Here is a 17544-nt window from a genome sequence, read left to right as displayed (position 1 = left end):
CATATGCAGAGCTCTCTTTTTTAGTCGTGTATCCCTAACTTCATCTATATATATATATATATTTCTCAATGTCGGTGTTCCAGCCATATGTTCCAGCTTAATGTTTCGTTCCAGCTATAACTATTATAATCTTGGAATAAAAAATCTGCATCACAGAGGATTTGATCTTAGACCCTTCGGTTCACCAGTCCAACACCTTACTATTTCAGCCACACAAGCTTGATTCATTCATTCGGCGATATATGGCGCTATTTGGTATCAAATAGGCTATCGCTTTCAGGCATGATGCAAAGTGATGGCGTAGCGGTAGCTCTTATAAGTAAGCTTACTCAAATTTTCCATTGCTGATGCGCCAAGCTAATAGCAAGTGGCGGGCAAATCTCATTGCCTCTCATTGTTTATAAGCTGATTTTTAATAAACGGGTAACGCCGGGTAGCACAGCTAGTTAGCTTATATGTGTAACATCTCTATTCTATTCAAGAGCTGTGTACCATCAGCATGGTACACACATATGATAGATATTAGACATACATATGTTATACATACAACATATTTCATACACATAATATACATGTATAACATATGTTATATGTATAATCCACGCATAAAATATATGATATGATTAAGCTGACCCTCAATATTACGTAGTCCACAAAAATACTGAGGTAAAAACATGTAGTTTGTAGATAAAAATCTCCAATGAAAAACTCAGATTATTTGTAGCCTTATCACCCTGTCAGAAAGCAACTTTTCGAGTTTTTATTTTGCCAAGAAAGGTCAACAGACTTTGGATTAATATAACACAAAAGTGGTTGTGATTAGATGCCCTCCCTAACACCATCAATGGTTCTTGTTTGACTCAAACCTCCAACCTAACGATCACGAGTCAGCGCCCTAACCACTGTTGCACTCAGAAAAAAGAAAATTTATTTCATCATTCCAAAACATTTTTGAAAGTTCTCATGGTATGTAATTTTTTTACTTCATACGTCTAAAAAATATGTGCAGTAACAAATAAACTGTATGTATGTTATCAAGACAAGAGAACAGAACGGCAAACTTGTGTTGATATGCAATGCATTCGTAATTGCTAATATCTGACGTAGAGAGAATGAGTAACATGCTATCCTGTCAACTGTGTACAGTGGGCTATCATTTAGTACTGTACTAGCAGCGATCAATAGTGCAACATCAATAACATTAGTGACTAGCTGAGCAAAGAAGGCAAAATCCATCTGTAGTAGTTCGGTGCCCACTGCCCCAAATAACAGTAACTTTCACACACCTGTAAGTCGTTGTTAACGTCAAATCCAGAATACAAGTCATCTTCGTCATCTCCAGCCAGATGAACTCTTTCAGTAGTCATTTTGAAAGAGATTCAATAAAATCAGGTCTCCTATCTTGTCTACAATCATTGTATTTATCAAAACATAATGTAAGGTCCAGGAGGGGGGTAGTATACAGATTATTATCAACCATGTTTGTGAAAGACTATCCAGTGATGATATGGCAGACTTTAAACCATAATTGTCATGTACAACTTTTATCGTATTTACTAGGTAAGTCAGACACGCTGATTCCGATTCTGTACTCAAAATAAAGATTAGTCTACTAACTTTCAGAGTAATGAACGCTTTTTTACAGCGTTTTAATATCGGTCTCGAAAACAACACGATCGGCACAAGCTCCGCCCATAAATACGCGAGGCAACCTAGCTTTTTAGGAACAGAAGTTACGTAGGGATGTTTAGTCCGATTTAGAAGAATAGAGATGGGTGTCTTAAAACCCATTATTATCTAAATCCAGCCTGTAAAATAATCTCAGTCTTTTCTGAAAGGTAGATTAGCTATTTAACATTGCATATTTAAAAAAGCGCGATAACAACGACAGCTTGTGATAAAACCGCGCTTTTTGAGCTCATTTTTCTCAGCGTCCAGCCTATTTAAACATCATGTAACAAGCTACGAGCAATTTTAAATACGTAGTTTATATACCTTTCATAAAAGACTGCAATTATTTTACAGGCTGGATTTAGATAATAATGGGTTTTAAGACACCCATCTCTATTCTTCTAAATCGGACTAAACATTCCCAACTTCCGTTCGTGAAAAAGTTAGGTTTTGTCACATATTTATGGGCGGAGCTTGTAATGCCGATTGTGTTGTTTTCGAAACGGATATTGAAACGCTTTAAAAAAGCTTAAATGACTTAAGGTTAGTGGACCAATCTTTATTTTGAGTAAAAAATTGGAATCAGCGTGGCTGATTTACCTAGAAACTACGATAAAAGTTGTATGTGACAGTTATGGTTTAAATAGAAACAGATTGAGTGCCTGGCTTGAAGTAAATAAACTACTTGAATTGACTTGAAGAAGAGTTTGCTTTAAATATTCAACCAACATATGAGTTATACTAAATAAAGATATACAGTGGTGTGCAAAATGTACAGTACATGTACAGTGGTGTGCGAAATAAACTAGATCCTTTTGTTGATAAACTAAAATTCTTGTTCACATCATCATTATTCATTGTGAATTTAGTCAACAGCCATAAATTGTATATTAAATTAATCCTCAGTCTGTCTTCATTTCAAATATATATGTAAACCAAACAGCCGCAGAATTATGTTTTCAAATGATTATGCACGCTAAATTTTAAACATTTCAGTTTTTTAATGGTTGAAGCTAACAATCTGTACAGATGTGATCACACCATATACATTTTTATTTGGTTATTTCAAGTCATATACATGTATAATCATTCAAATCTGATTTTTAGGAACATTGTGTTCTTGAGAAATTTGTTGTTAAATCCATTTTTATTGAAGTTCCACTATTTTTATTGAAGTTCCACTGTGCATAGGCTAAAAATGCTGTCTCTGCAATGAAAAGTCTTTTTTTGTGATTTTCTTGTGCTCCCTGACCAGCAAGGCTTACAATGGTTTTGGTGTGCTCAGCAGCTGTGGATGATTAATCCTGAAATGATCTTCTGTAAGAGATTCACTTATTCAAAATCTTTGATTATTTTGCCTGAGTCGAAGTCTGTTTCAAAGTTTGTGTCTCTAATTGGCGCTAATGTGACCAACAACATAAATTTTGACTTTGTGCTAGACATTTTTCAGTTGGCTTCTCAAAGGTCTTTCTGAGCTTTCCACTAAACTGACAAAGCAGCCAATATATTAACTATCTATATAAAAACTAACCTTTAAATAGAAGACTTCATTCCAACTCTAACATGTACTTAGTTAACAGAAAGATACTATTGTAGCCTTTACTATGGAGAGTTTAACAACAAACACCATAAACAATTACTTTCTATGATAAACTAGCAAATTAACATGAAATGATGGCAAAGTGTTGTCGCACCTTTCCAAAAAGTGACCCTAAACAACTACAGCACTATCTGTAGTTTAAGGAATTTTGTTCCAAAAAATTAGACACATGAAGCAGAATAGCTTTCAAATCAGACTCAGCACAACTTTGTGGTAATATTGATCAGTTAGCAAAATCTCCTACCCATTTAGTATTTTATTTCTTTTAATACCTTAGTCAAGCTCTTAAATGATTTGTAGCCTCAAAATGGTTTTCATCATTTGCAATTTTCCATTTACTCAACTTAATAGAGTTTACCCGTATTTTATGGCTGCCACAACTGTGTTGAAAGAGTGTGGGCCAAATAACAACAGTTGCTTTCATGTTACTAAATGTGTAGTTCTGCATCTAAAAAATTAGTGGTTATGTTTATAATAGGCTTAGAGACTTGCCGTAACACGATGATGTACCCTGAAAAACAAAATCTGCTTAAAAAAACACTACGCGTATGTGAATAAATCTCTAGCTCCTTGTGATACAACTTCCAAAAAATTAAAAAATATACCTAATGAGCATATACATGTAAAGTATTTTTGTAATTACTTTGGATACAATAGCTTTATTCCAATTGATGCCAATTATCCCTAGGTGGTTTAGCGTGAAGAATCCTACGAGGTAATACGAGGTAATCACCAAAACCATGGCAAAACATAAAAAAGCTCATTCACATAGCAAGCAACACATATGTATAATAAAACTACGCTGATATTATACGATCTAAGTTTGATTTCATCTTAACTAATAAATTGCAACAATGAAACCAGACTAAAACTTTAAAAAGCCAAATTAAATTGCTTCTTTCTCTCTTTAGCAGAATTTGGGCTGCATCTTTAAAAAAAGTTAATTAAGAAATTCTCGTCAAATCTATGTTCTGAAACTGATTAAAATACGAATTAAAAATAGTTGACTAAAATAATGAAGGTGTTGATATAACAACTATAAAAGCATGATATGACATTAAAAATACCAAATAACTATAGCACTTCAGTAAAACACGTTTGGCTTGCTTAGTTGCTTAGGAATTTACCCAGAGTTCTTTTGGTTTCCGCTTTCTAAAACATAGCTGAAAGTTTCGAATGTTTAGAAACCGTTTGTTAATAGCGTTTAGTACTGTATAAAATGATTAATTTTAATAATAATTAAATTTATTCTTAAATAAATGCATACTATATTATAGTAACATTGTACAAATTGTAAAGCTGTTTTTTATCCACGACCTTATCAAATTCACCTTGTGGTTAGATCCGTGAACTCGGACTTATACGAACCGATTTATACAATTTCGGTTTTGACATAGCTAAATTTCTTAGTAATTGAGATTTGTAAATTCGTGTTTCGTCGAAACTGGCATGTCGCTGACTCCAGTGTCGTATCGCTCCAGTGTCCTATACCGACACTGGCCGACTCCTGCTATTGCATTTTATTGCTTCACCGCAGTGACTGACGTGTCTATTGGAAAATAACTCGCTGGTTCAAAGCAAAACGTGCGCTAGTCCTATTGTCTTTGCCATTGAACTTAAAACCTCTGGAATGGCAATCACGTGACTTTTACGTTGATAATAATACGTAACGTATGCGCCATATTGGAGAGCTAATCGAATGCTAGTTCCGTTTGTAAACAAACGGTGAAAATTGACAGAAATGTACATAATGAATAGTTATTTTCCAGCTGGGTGTTAATGAAAACTCCTCCTACACAACGTTTAGAGTGCCCTGATAAAAGAAACCCTATTTATAAAATATGGAGTGAGATATATCAAATGATAAGTAGATGTAAAATAGATTTTCGTGGACCATGTTGTTCATACAAACTGTTGTATTACAGATGCATAAACCCAGAAAATGATATATTCAGGCAAATAACAACTGTTCCATTATATTAAAATTGATATTGCATATGCATAAATGCATATGGACAAACTTAGCACATGAAGTATTTCAATAAAAACAACACAGGTATGCTGCCAAAACAGAAACTGTTTTCAAGATTTAAGCGATAATAGCTTATGAATGTATGATATGTATAATACAGTATCTGTAGAAGATGGAATGAACTACTGCAACAACTAAACGGAAATTAAAAACAGTTGTAATAGAGTATAGTCAAAATAATGCAAACAAGGAAATGCAGGAATTAGTGTAGTCAGATGATTAAACTTATACATACACCTACAAAAACTGCGTAAAAGGAGATTTGTATAGCACTGGATATTGAGCCAAGGTGCATCAGAGCTTCTTAGAACTAAATCAGATTAGGAATAACAGCACAATAACAGCTGCAAATGAATATTACAGTGATTACATTGTTACTGGCCTTTAAAAGTACTACTTTAGTATTGTATGCCACAAAGATGCACCTTGCAGTTTGAGTGTAGGATTTTAGTATGATGCTGTCGGAGATCATAAAACGACTAAATAAGGTTTTTCATCAATGCAGTGGTTGGATATGCCATCTGCCGTATCCGTAAGGTGTTTCCCAAGGCATAACACATGACTAGATCTTACACTACTGATAAAATACACCACACAATGGAGTGGATCTGGCTTTGTATTAATACGAAAGTATTGATTTGCAGCTAGCAGGATCCTGATGACACCGTCTGATGGACGCGCCAATCCTCCATTGTTTTGTAGTTCGAGTAAAGTATAGAGATGTCAGTACTGGATACTTGACTAAGTGGTAACCAGCGACTGACGGCCAATGTCACGACAGCACTTTAGTTAGCTTTTGCACAATGTAGCCAGCTATATAGACTATACTGTTACCTATAACAGAAATTTGACATCTGAAATCATTGAGTTCCACAAACTGATCAACTTCTGGAGTAGCCTGTATGATGAGAATCTCGTTTTGAGCAGTAACATTACCTGTCTTACTAGCATTTGATTTTGCACCACATTTGCTGATAAGTTTGCGAAAGGTAGCCTTAAACTGAGTAACAGTAGGATTATTATTCCAACCACCTAAACAAAAGCATCAATTATAACAATTACATAAAATCAACAAATATGAATGTCTTATTCACATAAACGTAGTACCCTTAATATACAACAATACAACTAATAAAATAAGCAAAAATAAAACAGCTCAAAATGCTACCATATCGCTATGTAAAATAAAAATGTGGCAATTTTCACAGGAAGTCATTCACACCCATCTTAGGCATAAAGCTTAAAGGTTGACTAGCAACAAAATTCACATTACAGTTATTTGGTATCAAAAGATTCACCATGTTTTACTCTGCTGTGTTGTAGGTGCCAACTATGTGGAAATGTGATTACAAGCTCTTAAAAGCTCAAAAACAAAAAGCCGCCGTAGATTGGAATCTGTTTATCTGACGTAGTCATTACAGTTTGGTTAAACTACTTAAGTTGAACAACCTTGCAGCACTGTGCTTGACAATATGGTTTTAAATTCAATCATTGAAAAGCATCATTCAACATTGAAAAATATTACCGTTAAATGAATTCAGTCGAACGTTTTAACCTGTTGTCAAAACATGGATCATTGAAATGTTCATTGCAGATAAGTGCCCAAGGATCAGGCTTATTCACTCTTCTGCGGTTGTGATACCATTGTAAATAACGAGAGTTCTCAGTTGCTTTGTTTGGAAATCTAAAAATTAAAATGAAACTGTAGTAGTTAGTTAGCAACAGTAATAATAACGATAGTATTATTACTCTTATCTCCTTACTGCTAGCTATATCCAGGTTCAACAATAAATAATATTATAGGCACTACATACATTTTTTTCAAGTATGAATATTTAGAAATAACCTAATGGTTTGTAGTTCAAAAATATTAATATAAAAAAATTCCAAGTTTAAATAATAAAAAACCTTTGTTCTGAAGGAAAAACATTTCACTCACTAGCTTATAAAATTATCTAATCACCGACAAAATACAGTCAAACTCGTACTCAGTAGTGACACTGATCGACTTTCACTCACCCAGTGACTAGTGTAGTAGAACTAACTAGTGGCAGTACTAACTAGTAGTAGCACAACTAGTAGTAGTCGTAGACTTTAGCAATAGTAATAGAACTAGCAGTAGAAGTGACTCACTTGTGAAATGTCATGCCCTTTCCTTTGAAAGTCCATTCTTGCGGTTTTTGCAGTTCATGGAATAGCAATAGCACTGTGCACCTACACCCTTCTCTCTCTTACATAAATTATTAGTAGTAATTTCAGTAGTCTGTTCCTTTGATTTAGTGGTGTATTCGTGATCTTACATAGCTGTTAAATCTGAAATTAGATTTCTTTCTCACATTGAACACAATGAAATTAACTTAAACAGCAGAGCTGCTATCAAATCATGGTGATTTGAATATTTGAAACAAATCATATTGTACTGATTTGACACAAATGGTGATTTGATTCGATTGGAAATGTTTTGGAAGTAACTTGATTTGATTTGAAGTTTCGGGCTGATTTGAAGATTTGATTTGAAAAATAAATCAAATCACATCGCTATCAATAGCCTTGTCTTCTGTAACCGACCGAAACATTTTTACGATGTTTGCGAAGTTAGCCCAAACTTTGGCAAGATGTACGCACCATCGATACCAAGGCTAAGCAACTGCGTGCGTGTCCCTCTACAGAAAAAAGGAAAGGACCGCGTGTCGTGTGTGTAAAAGAAATCAACATGAGCAGCTCTGGTAAGTTGTGGAAAAAGCATGTTTGTAGTTGTGGTGCTGGCATTGAATACTTTGATGTAAATTATTTGATTGCTAGAAATTGGTTGTGACTATCCCACTCTAACCTCACAGTCACTAGTCAAAATAAAAATTACTTGTGCTGTGCCTACGGCATAAATGAATGAATAGAGTATTATAATATATAATATTCTATACAATACTATTCCATGCCGCGGACACATTCAATATTCACAGTAATGACAATGTTCATGAATATAAATATGCATTATATTATAATTGGGCAGAATTTAATTAATAAAATAAATTAAAATTTTATTTGTTATATCAAATTTATTAGAATAATATTAAATAAAATTTTGATTCAGTTTATTACTTTAAATTATAAATGAATAGCATAACAATATCATTCTATCCAAGTAAGTATAATAAATGTAATAATTATATATCATACATAGTTTTAACATTACCATTTATGTATTCATTATTATTATATAATTAATTATATTATACGTATAATAATATAATTAATAATAATTTATACACAGTCACTTACTTACTAAGTGAAGTATAATACTTAAAACGGGATTTCGATTAAAAAGGACGATGTACAGAAAGAGGAAGTCACATGCACTCAGCAATTACAAATAAATTATGTGATAATGAAGATATGTTCGCTGATTTTTTGAATAGAGCACCTTTAGCTAGTACAAGTAACCTGGATTCAGTAAATCAGGAGATTGAAAAGTATATGGCGAAAAGCAGATCTTCTTGTAACACTCTAAGCTATTGGCAAGGTGAGACACAGTTACTGAGGCTTAGCAAGCTGGCGCTGAAGGTCCTTTCAGTACCAGCTTCATCAGCTCCCATAGAACGGATTTTTAGTAAAAGTGGCTTCATCATGAGGCCACACCGAAGCTCCTTGACATCTGAAAACTTGCGCAAGCTAGTTTTTCTAAAATGCAACAAGTGTATTTAAGTAAATGTGTTAATATTATGTAACTGTTAATTTTAGGCTCAATGCTTAGTTTTGTTTCTTTCAAGTTCAAGCCTCAGTAACTGTGTTTCACTTGCCAATATTTTCAGGTTTTATCTTATATTCGCATCTGGTATTTTGTAACTTTAAACATGTATCTAAAGTTTGTTTTTTTGCATTTGTACATTCTTGCTTAAAAGCTTCAATAAAAGCAAAGTCACCGCCATGACCATAAATTGTTACATAACCCTCCACTCATTCATTGATGTATCCAGCCAATGGTATGATATGCTCTGCAATGATGTTTTAACATACCTCGTAGAACAAAAAACAAACCCGTATCTAGTGATGAATTTAGCATACATAATACATATAGTGGTACAGAGATACAGCTATACTATTCCTATCCAGAGAACCCAAAACGGGCAGGGGGGCAAACCCCCTACCCTTTCTCCCTGGTTCAGGTCCTGTAGATAGGAGTACAGGCTACGCCGCTACAGCTATACTGTAGATTGATCATACTATGCAACAATTGAGCGAGCAATTTAAAAGAGTATTTCAAATCATTCACAAACGATTCAGGATTTGAATTCGTTATTTGGCTGAATTGGTTTGATTTGCTTCGAATCTGCTGACAAGAGTGGGGGATTTGATTTGATTTGCAGTTCGCCGGATATAATTTGATTTGAGTCATAAAAAATTCATTTGAAAGCAGCTCTGTTAAACAGTAACTGAAAATGGCGTCGACCGGATTTCTGTACTTGCGAATGACCTCTTGCCATTCCAGGGGTTTTGAGTTCAATGATCTTTGCAACTAGAAGGCTGCAAATTTTTTAAGAACTCTCAGTTGTTATCAGCTTGCCAGTTTGGATTTGAGAAACACATTTCAATTTTTCAACTAGTTCCATGCTCCATTATATTCTCGATTTGTTAGCCACTGCTTTAGACAATTATAAAAAACCTCGATTTAGCAATTTTTTGGTGTTAAATTGCTAGGCTATAGGCAGGGCATCAAATTTTACTGATGGGAATGAAGTTGTTTGATGAGTGGAGTGTGCTCAATACTTTATTGACTTGACAACCACAACATATTACAACAGTCCACACCGTGAAGTCTACAATGATGTTTAAGTGTACGATAGATACTTAATATAATAAACCAATGCACTTGTATGTAGACAAACAATAATATGACAAAGGGTAAAGTAAGTAAATATTATGAAAACAACTGAAACGATTATGTATGATGTACCTTTTGCCTTCTTTATAAAAGCTTGCAATATCCTATAGTAAATATTTCATAATGAAATAGTGACCTGTATAATTAACAAACATCTTTCATGATGCCTTCTCTAATTACAACTGGTTTAAAATATACTGCATAGGGTAATTGTAATGTGCTGGCAGCAAAGAATTCATGAGTAATATCATGAGTAATAGGTTTGCACAGTAAGACTAGCGTGAGAAATAAGCGTTACTACATCTGCACTATGTGTAATAAAAAATGACATAGAATAAAACAAAACTAAGTGAATATTTTGACATAAAAAAATCTTTACACTCAATATACCATGCTATTGACTTTGAATATACGAAAAGCATTTGATACAGCTGACCACTACTTATAAAGAAGCTACAACATTTGTGTAGATATAGCAAAGATGCTGTTGCTCTTAGTTAATCTTATCTGACAAATCGAGTGCATATGATGAAAATTGCTCCAAATTGGTCATCTTCTCTACCTGTTTTAAAAGAATTTCCCCAAGTTCTATATCAGGCCTTTTACTCTTTAATATGATGATTAATCAAAAAAACTTTTTACTGTCAAATAGTCAAAGGTTACCAAACTTGCATAAATTGGCGAATCGTCATGCTTTCTTTTAAAATGGGTTGATAGGAAAGATATCAGTCGGACTCACCCCCACCATTTTATATGACTATGTCATTATGCAGACTGAACTACAAAACTCTCACAGAAGTCAGCGGTCAAACTATACATATATTACTCCCTCTATTAACAAAGAATATGGAAAAACTGTAAAATATAATTCCATCAAGATCATGAAGGAGATCTGCTTCCTAGCTATTTTGCTAGTCTTTGAAGCAGACAAACACCAGATTTCTTGTTTCTGTATGGTGTTCTAATGTATTAATTGTTTTTATAGTATTTATATGTATGTGCATCTAGGAGCATATGTATAGATATGAATGTATATTTTGGTGGTAGTGTGTTTGTTTGTATATACCCTTTTGTTTTTTTATTAATAAACATGGGTCTACATTCTTGCCGGCCATAGCTGGCTCTTGAGTAGTAGAGTAGGGAGCCTGCCGCAATAGATGTATTTATTTTTCTGCATTTTTCCATAGATTTATCCATTAGTACAATCAATTGATTCAAGTTTTAGTTTAATCGCTACATCATAATGTTAAGTTTTTCCTATCTCATGTCTGTACAGTATTTAATCTATTCTACTCCATCCCTTGCCGAGTTGCTTTACATACATAGCATACCTATCTTATCGTACTCATATCATATACTCTACAGGATGAAAATATTAGATGGATTTAATAATTCACGATTTCGCAAACAGTCTATTCCGCGAATTATTAAATTCTAAATTAAAAATCTAAATAATTAAATTAAATTATTAAAATTCTAAATTAAATTCTATTCTAAAACAATTAGTTCTATTTTTAAACACAAGGGAGAATAACTACAGCCTCAAATTAAAAACTAGCCACTAGGCAGAAGTAGTAAACGTAGCTGAGTTCCAATTTTTTTTTAAATCATCGCCGGGGCTTTGAGTTAACCCCATTGCCAATGCATCTCACTTTTTTACCAAATTATTCATGGTTGTCACAAGTTATTCGGCATTGCGTCATCATCGCAAAAATCTTTTTAACCTTTTTTTACATTAAACCATAACTGTCACGTACAACATTTATCGTATTTTCTAGGTAAATCAGACACGCTAATTTCGATTTTGTACTCAAAATAAAGATTGGTTCATTAACCTTCAAAGTCATTAAGGCTTTTTTAAAGCGTTTCAATATCCGTCTCGAAAACAACACAAATGGCATAATAAGCTCCGCCCATAAATATGTGACGAAACCTAGCTTTTTCAGGAACGGAAGGAAGGGATGTTTAGTCCGATTTAGAATAATAGAGATGGGTGTCTTAAAACTCATTATCATCTAAATTCAGCCTGTAAAATAATCTCAGTCTTTTATGAAAGGTATATAAACTATTTAAAATTGCTCGTAGCTTGTTACATGATGTTTAAATAGGCTGGAGGCCGAGAAAAATGAGCTCAAAAAGCGCGATTCTATCACCAGCTAGCATTGTTATCGCGCTTTTTTGAGCTCATTTTTAAATATGCAATGTTAAATAGCTTATCTACCTTTCAGAAACGACTGAGACTATTTTGAAGGCTGAATTTAGATAATGGGTTTTAAGACACCCATCTCTATTATTCTAAATCGGTCTAATTAACATCCCTAACTTCCGTTCCTAAAAAGTTAGGTTACGTCACGTATTTATGGGCGGAGCTTGTTGTGCCGGTCGTGTTGTTTTCGAGACCGATATTAAAACGCTGTAAAAAGCTTTCATTACTCTGTAAGTTAGTGGACCAATCTTTATTTTGAGTACAAAAATCGGAATCAGCGTGTCTGATTTACCTAGTAAATACGATAAAAGTTGTACATGACAGTTATGGTTTAAAATTGACTCCATCAACCTCTAATACGGTTAATGACGATAATGATTCTGATCTGGACATTATGGTATGTATTTGATTTGCAGTGCAGATATGTTTTTTCATAATTAACCGATTAATTTCCATGATTGACTCATAGTTGTCAGCTAAATAGAAACCTAAACACGTGGTGCACGCACATGAAGGGTTAATTCTATTGCTAGCTGCAATAGAGTTAACCCTTAATGGAGAGTGATTGTGTTCATCCGCGAATAAGTTAGTCCGCGAATATGCACGAAAAAGGTAATTTGCCCGAAACTTAACTCCGCTTAACTTTAACTCCGCTTAACTTAACTTAACTTTTATCTTGTAGGGTACTCATTCAAGTTCAATTTAGAGTCTCTTTTCTGGTATTAGTGAGGTCGACAATATTTTCTATTCTCATGCTAACCTCAATAAATATTGTTTACAAACGAACTCCAGGCAAATACGACTGTTCTACTGCCAATCTGTTGGCAAATCAATCAGCAGCCTCCTTGCTATACGATTGATCTCTTGTGCTCAGACCACTGAATGCTTATTGTTTCCTGTCAGCAAAGGCATGGCAACTCAGTAGCTTGGTTCATTCGCTTTGCTGTCCTCACTGAGGCTTCTCACACTCACTACTCGGCACACATTCACACCCGTTTATAGAGTGTAACTTTTAGCTCGTTCCCTGGCTTTCTATGATAATAGATTACATGTATCTCTAGCTTTCTACGAAAGCCTGAAAAGCTTTCTATGAAAGCAGCCTTTGAGAAAGCCAAAAGCCCTGGCTTTTGGCTTTCTCAAAAGCTGCTTTCATAGAAATTACAAACGCTGGCTTCTAATGAAAGCCAGCGTTTGTAATTCTGGCTAATCACTGGAAAGCACCGGATATTCACATAATATTCCACTCTTGTTATTCGTCACAAATATACATTTGACAAACCAAATTCCTGTTAAATTATTCATTTTAGCTTTGTTAATATTTCAAGTTATTTGATAATAATCTTATGTTGTGACAATTGGAGTTAGATTAGTCTTCTCATACATAAACATTTTTCTGTCTACACTGTAATAATTTCTCACACAGTGAAGAAATCAAAGTGTTGGATCTACATGTATATGAGACTCTAATAACTCTGCACATGCTGACTACAAGATTTGATGTGAGCAAGGTGCTGTGTGCCTGCGGAGTGTTATTGAACAGGTGTCAAATGACTGAGGTTTGCTAAAATTAAAAGGGTCACTGAAATCATTCAGACAATTTGTTATGGTTCATACTCAAGTGAACAAAAGATTAAATTTAATTCAAGGCTGCATTCTACCACTGCGCTAAAATGAGTACCTAATCCTCAAACTCTTCTGCCTTTGCCATAATTATGACAGCTAGTGCCAGAATGTTATACGCCCACACGAATTATAAGTCTGTTGCAGCTAACAAACGTCTAGCTTGTGAAAAGATTGGGCATGACTCTAAATTCTGCTGATTTAAATTGAGACTCACCTGCACATATTGTCACAAAATGGTCATATAAAACAAATCCGCTTTAGTACATAAAAACCAAGAGGAAGAAAATCACAATCAAACTAATTTTGGTGACTGCTTCTTATTCCCTGCAGCACTTGGCATAGCATAACAGAACAGCCTCTCAGCTAGTCACCGTCAGCTAATGGTAAACTGAAGCTATGTCACACATCCCTTATGAAACTCACGATTTCACAGTATACGATTTGCCATTTGATCGAGCTAAGAACGAATCATAGTGAATGCAATCAATTAATTATGGTACAGCTCACGGTACTGCAAACTTCACTAGTTCATTCTACTGAAAAAGAATGTCAATTTACCCTAAAACAGGCATTTTTAGTTAATCCATTCTCGGTGTGAGTAGCAATCAATAGCAAAGCTTAGGTACTCTCTAAATCGCAGCTACCTTGTCGCAGCCAACAGTGCCAAGTTCCCCATCATCAGATATAGCCACTTGTACTACTTGCATACGAGTAAATGCAACAGTACAAATACTGCCAGAACATAAAAGCAGTGGCATGTTGAGCTTGGCCGCTTGAATTTCTATGATACCAGCAAACTACAATCGATGACGGAAGGCATGACAATATCTATGTCACCACTTACTCTATAATTCTCTAGAGCAGGAACCAAATGCTTTGCTCACCTAAATCATGTGATATCAAACCCATGATTGCAGCCAAACGACTACAAAGAGTTAAACCACGACAAACCGCTGACGTTGCTGCGCATTCGAATTGCCAGCATAATGAAACATACTCTGTGCGGGCTCTATGCATAATCAACTATGGTGATGAGTATTCGCCAACGCAATTCTTATTTGTTTATTGTCTTTGCAGTAAAGATGGAGCTGCGTGTTTTCTGAAGTGTTTCCTGAGTGACAAGGTGCCATTTGGCCATTTCCAAGATATTTAAATCACAATGGCAGAGAATATACTAGCTAAACTGTTCTAAAACGTACTATTTTATAACATGGTACTATTTGATAACATGTTCAACATACAACCACAGCGTTGCACATATCTTATCAAAATGAATAGTCTGAGTGAGCTAGGAAAAGTTTAATGAATAGGTATGTTCAGATGTTTGTCATAAGAGGTGAACCTACAAAGATTCCTCGTGGCAAATGCTACGCAGCGGCGCACAGTACCTCAAAAAGCATAGCTAACAATACAAATACTAAGACAGCCTATCAACTTTTTACTGGCCTAAAACCTGACACGCTCCTCATTCACGTTTGATATCAGTTGCACACATTGTAATGAATCTAGGAAACAACAACTTGCTAATCATACAGTATGTGTTCTAGCAAATATCTAGATGTGAGTTCTTTCAACAAGACATCTTCTCAACATTAACCAAAACAACATACTCACCACAAGGAATGGAAGGGGGGTGGGAGAGACAGAAGCTTATGACATCAGCCACCTTATGAATTTAGTTGCTCCTGCATTTAATGTAAGCAATTAGGCTTCCACAAAGAAACCACCGACTTCAAATTAAAAAACTTGTCTAACATTGTCATACATAATATATATTGTAACTGTCAATTAAATCGTTTTTCTTGCTGAACAGTAATATTTTGATTGTGATTTCATGATCATAGCAGTTAAATAACATTACATACAATCTTAATAAAGCCTTTTCAAAACTCAATTCTGTATCAGCTGGTTCATTTAAATGCCGACAGCAAAAGATCTTAAAAAAACCTTACGCCAATAATAGCTCAGGATTATTCTTTTGTCAATAAGGTTCAACACATGACCTATGTGTTTCTACCTTTGCAGAATCAGAAATAACAAAGAGTTAGATATGGTTGTTGGTACTAAAGTTTGGTAGTCAATGGGAGATATAACAAAAGTGAACCGCAAGTATTTTTTCTAACTGCGCTACTAGTGTATTTAAATCCTGCACTAACAATTCAGAAGTGGTGTTTATTAAAACCGCTGAGATGTGGTTGTTAACCTACACTCTAGCTTCTTGTCGAATTTATGGTAAACCAATTTTGTACATTGGTTGGCGCATTCTAGTGAAAGACTTCGCCCGGAGTCTTACATGGAGTGCGAGCAACCAAACAACTACCCATGGTTCAACAAAGCCTACTTTAGTTTAGACAAAATATTTATTATTAAACTTGGTGTTTAATGAAAAGTTCTTCAGAATAAACCTTCAGCAAGTGTAAAAATGAAACTTGCATTGTTCAGTGTCGATATATATATGATTGAGATGCTAGTAAATAAATATCCAGTAGAATGCTTAATATGATCAAATACTTGGCCTGTCAATCTCCAATATTGATATCTGATACCGAGCCTGTCAATATCTAAAACAACTATGTAATACTGAGCTTAACAGAATCCAATATTGAATGCTAAGCTTTCCAATATTCAATTGTGTCTTTCTATATTGCATTATCCAATATAAATACTCAGTACTGGCAACACAACATCCCAATACTAATGGACAATAGCGTTGCGTAGGCCCATGCCTGATAGAGACAGTCTATAGATTTTGACATTGCTTTTCAATTATGTACTAATTATTACGTATATATGCATTTTATAAGCATTGCTATCATTTAAATTTAGTACGGCTCAATATGCCCTATATGTTTTTCCTTTTGTTCATATAACAGCAATGACCAGGTCTGAGTTGCTGTATCAACTCTTCATTGCTATATGAATAAACATGCCTCAAAACATTTGGATCATAAATACAGAATATGGTAACTGGCTTTGATTAACATCACTGCTGCTGGCTATAAGCTATATGTTATTACCAGGTTTCAAATTATACAACTTTAAGATTTAGAGAACTTTGTTTTGCCTGTACAAAATTAATGAAGGAGTTCATTTCCATAAAACATAAATTATTCAAAAATAAATTGTTTTCTGTAGACAATCTTTAGTTATATGATCTGATAAATATCTCAATAAAGTAGTTTCAATTTGAGTGAAATAGCTTTTGCAAAACTGTACTGACTGTATTTTTTTACCTAACAACCAATTTACTGAAAGTCTCTATTTTTTGTGTTTATATTCTATAAAAGCATACCTTTGATGAGTCTTATGTCAAAATGTTGCAAAGAATTGTTAACTATTAGAGCTTAGTACTTCAGCAGAGCTTCAGAATAAACTAACACTCACAGTGCATATAGCATAGCAAGACTAACAGATGCAAATGTTTCATGATATCTGAAGAGAGACAGTTCTATTTGGATGTTATAAACCAACTAAGGAATCAAATCACTTCAGCAATAGCTTCATTTGATTGTACAATAATTAAACAATAGGAC

General features: G+C 34.3%; 1 protein-coding gene across 1 annotated transcript in view; it reads right to left on the bottom strand.

Moving 5' to 3' along the window:
* The window catches only part of LOC137405390 (intraflagellar transport protein 88 homolog), a 39108-nt gene extending 37706 nt beyond the window's left edge, over window positions 1-1402 (bottom strand). The window contains exon 1 of the mRNA XM_068091631.1: window positions 1287-1402. Within this exon, the coding sequence (XP_067947732.1) occupies window positions 1287-1367 (81 nt within the window). The 5' untranslated portion in view covers window positions 1368-1402. The remainder of the gene's footprint in view (window positions 1-1286) is intronic.
* Window positions 1403-17544: the final 16142 nt, after the last annotated feature.

Source organism: Watersipora subatra, chromosome 9 (assembly GCF_963576615.1).
Source record: "Watersipora subatra chromosome 9, tzWatSuba1.1, whole genome shotgun sequence".
Taxonomy (NCBI): Eukaryota; Metazoa; Bryozoa; class Gymnolaemata; order Cheilostomatida; family Watersiporidae; genus Watersipora; species Watersipora subatra.
Note: the sequence above shows the minus strand (reverse complement) of the source record. Positions and strands in the feature narration are given on the sequence as shown.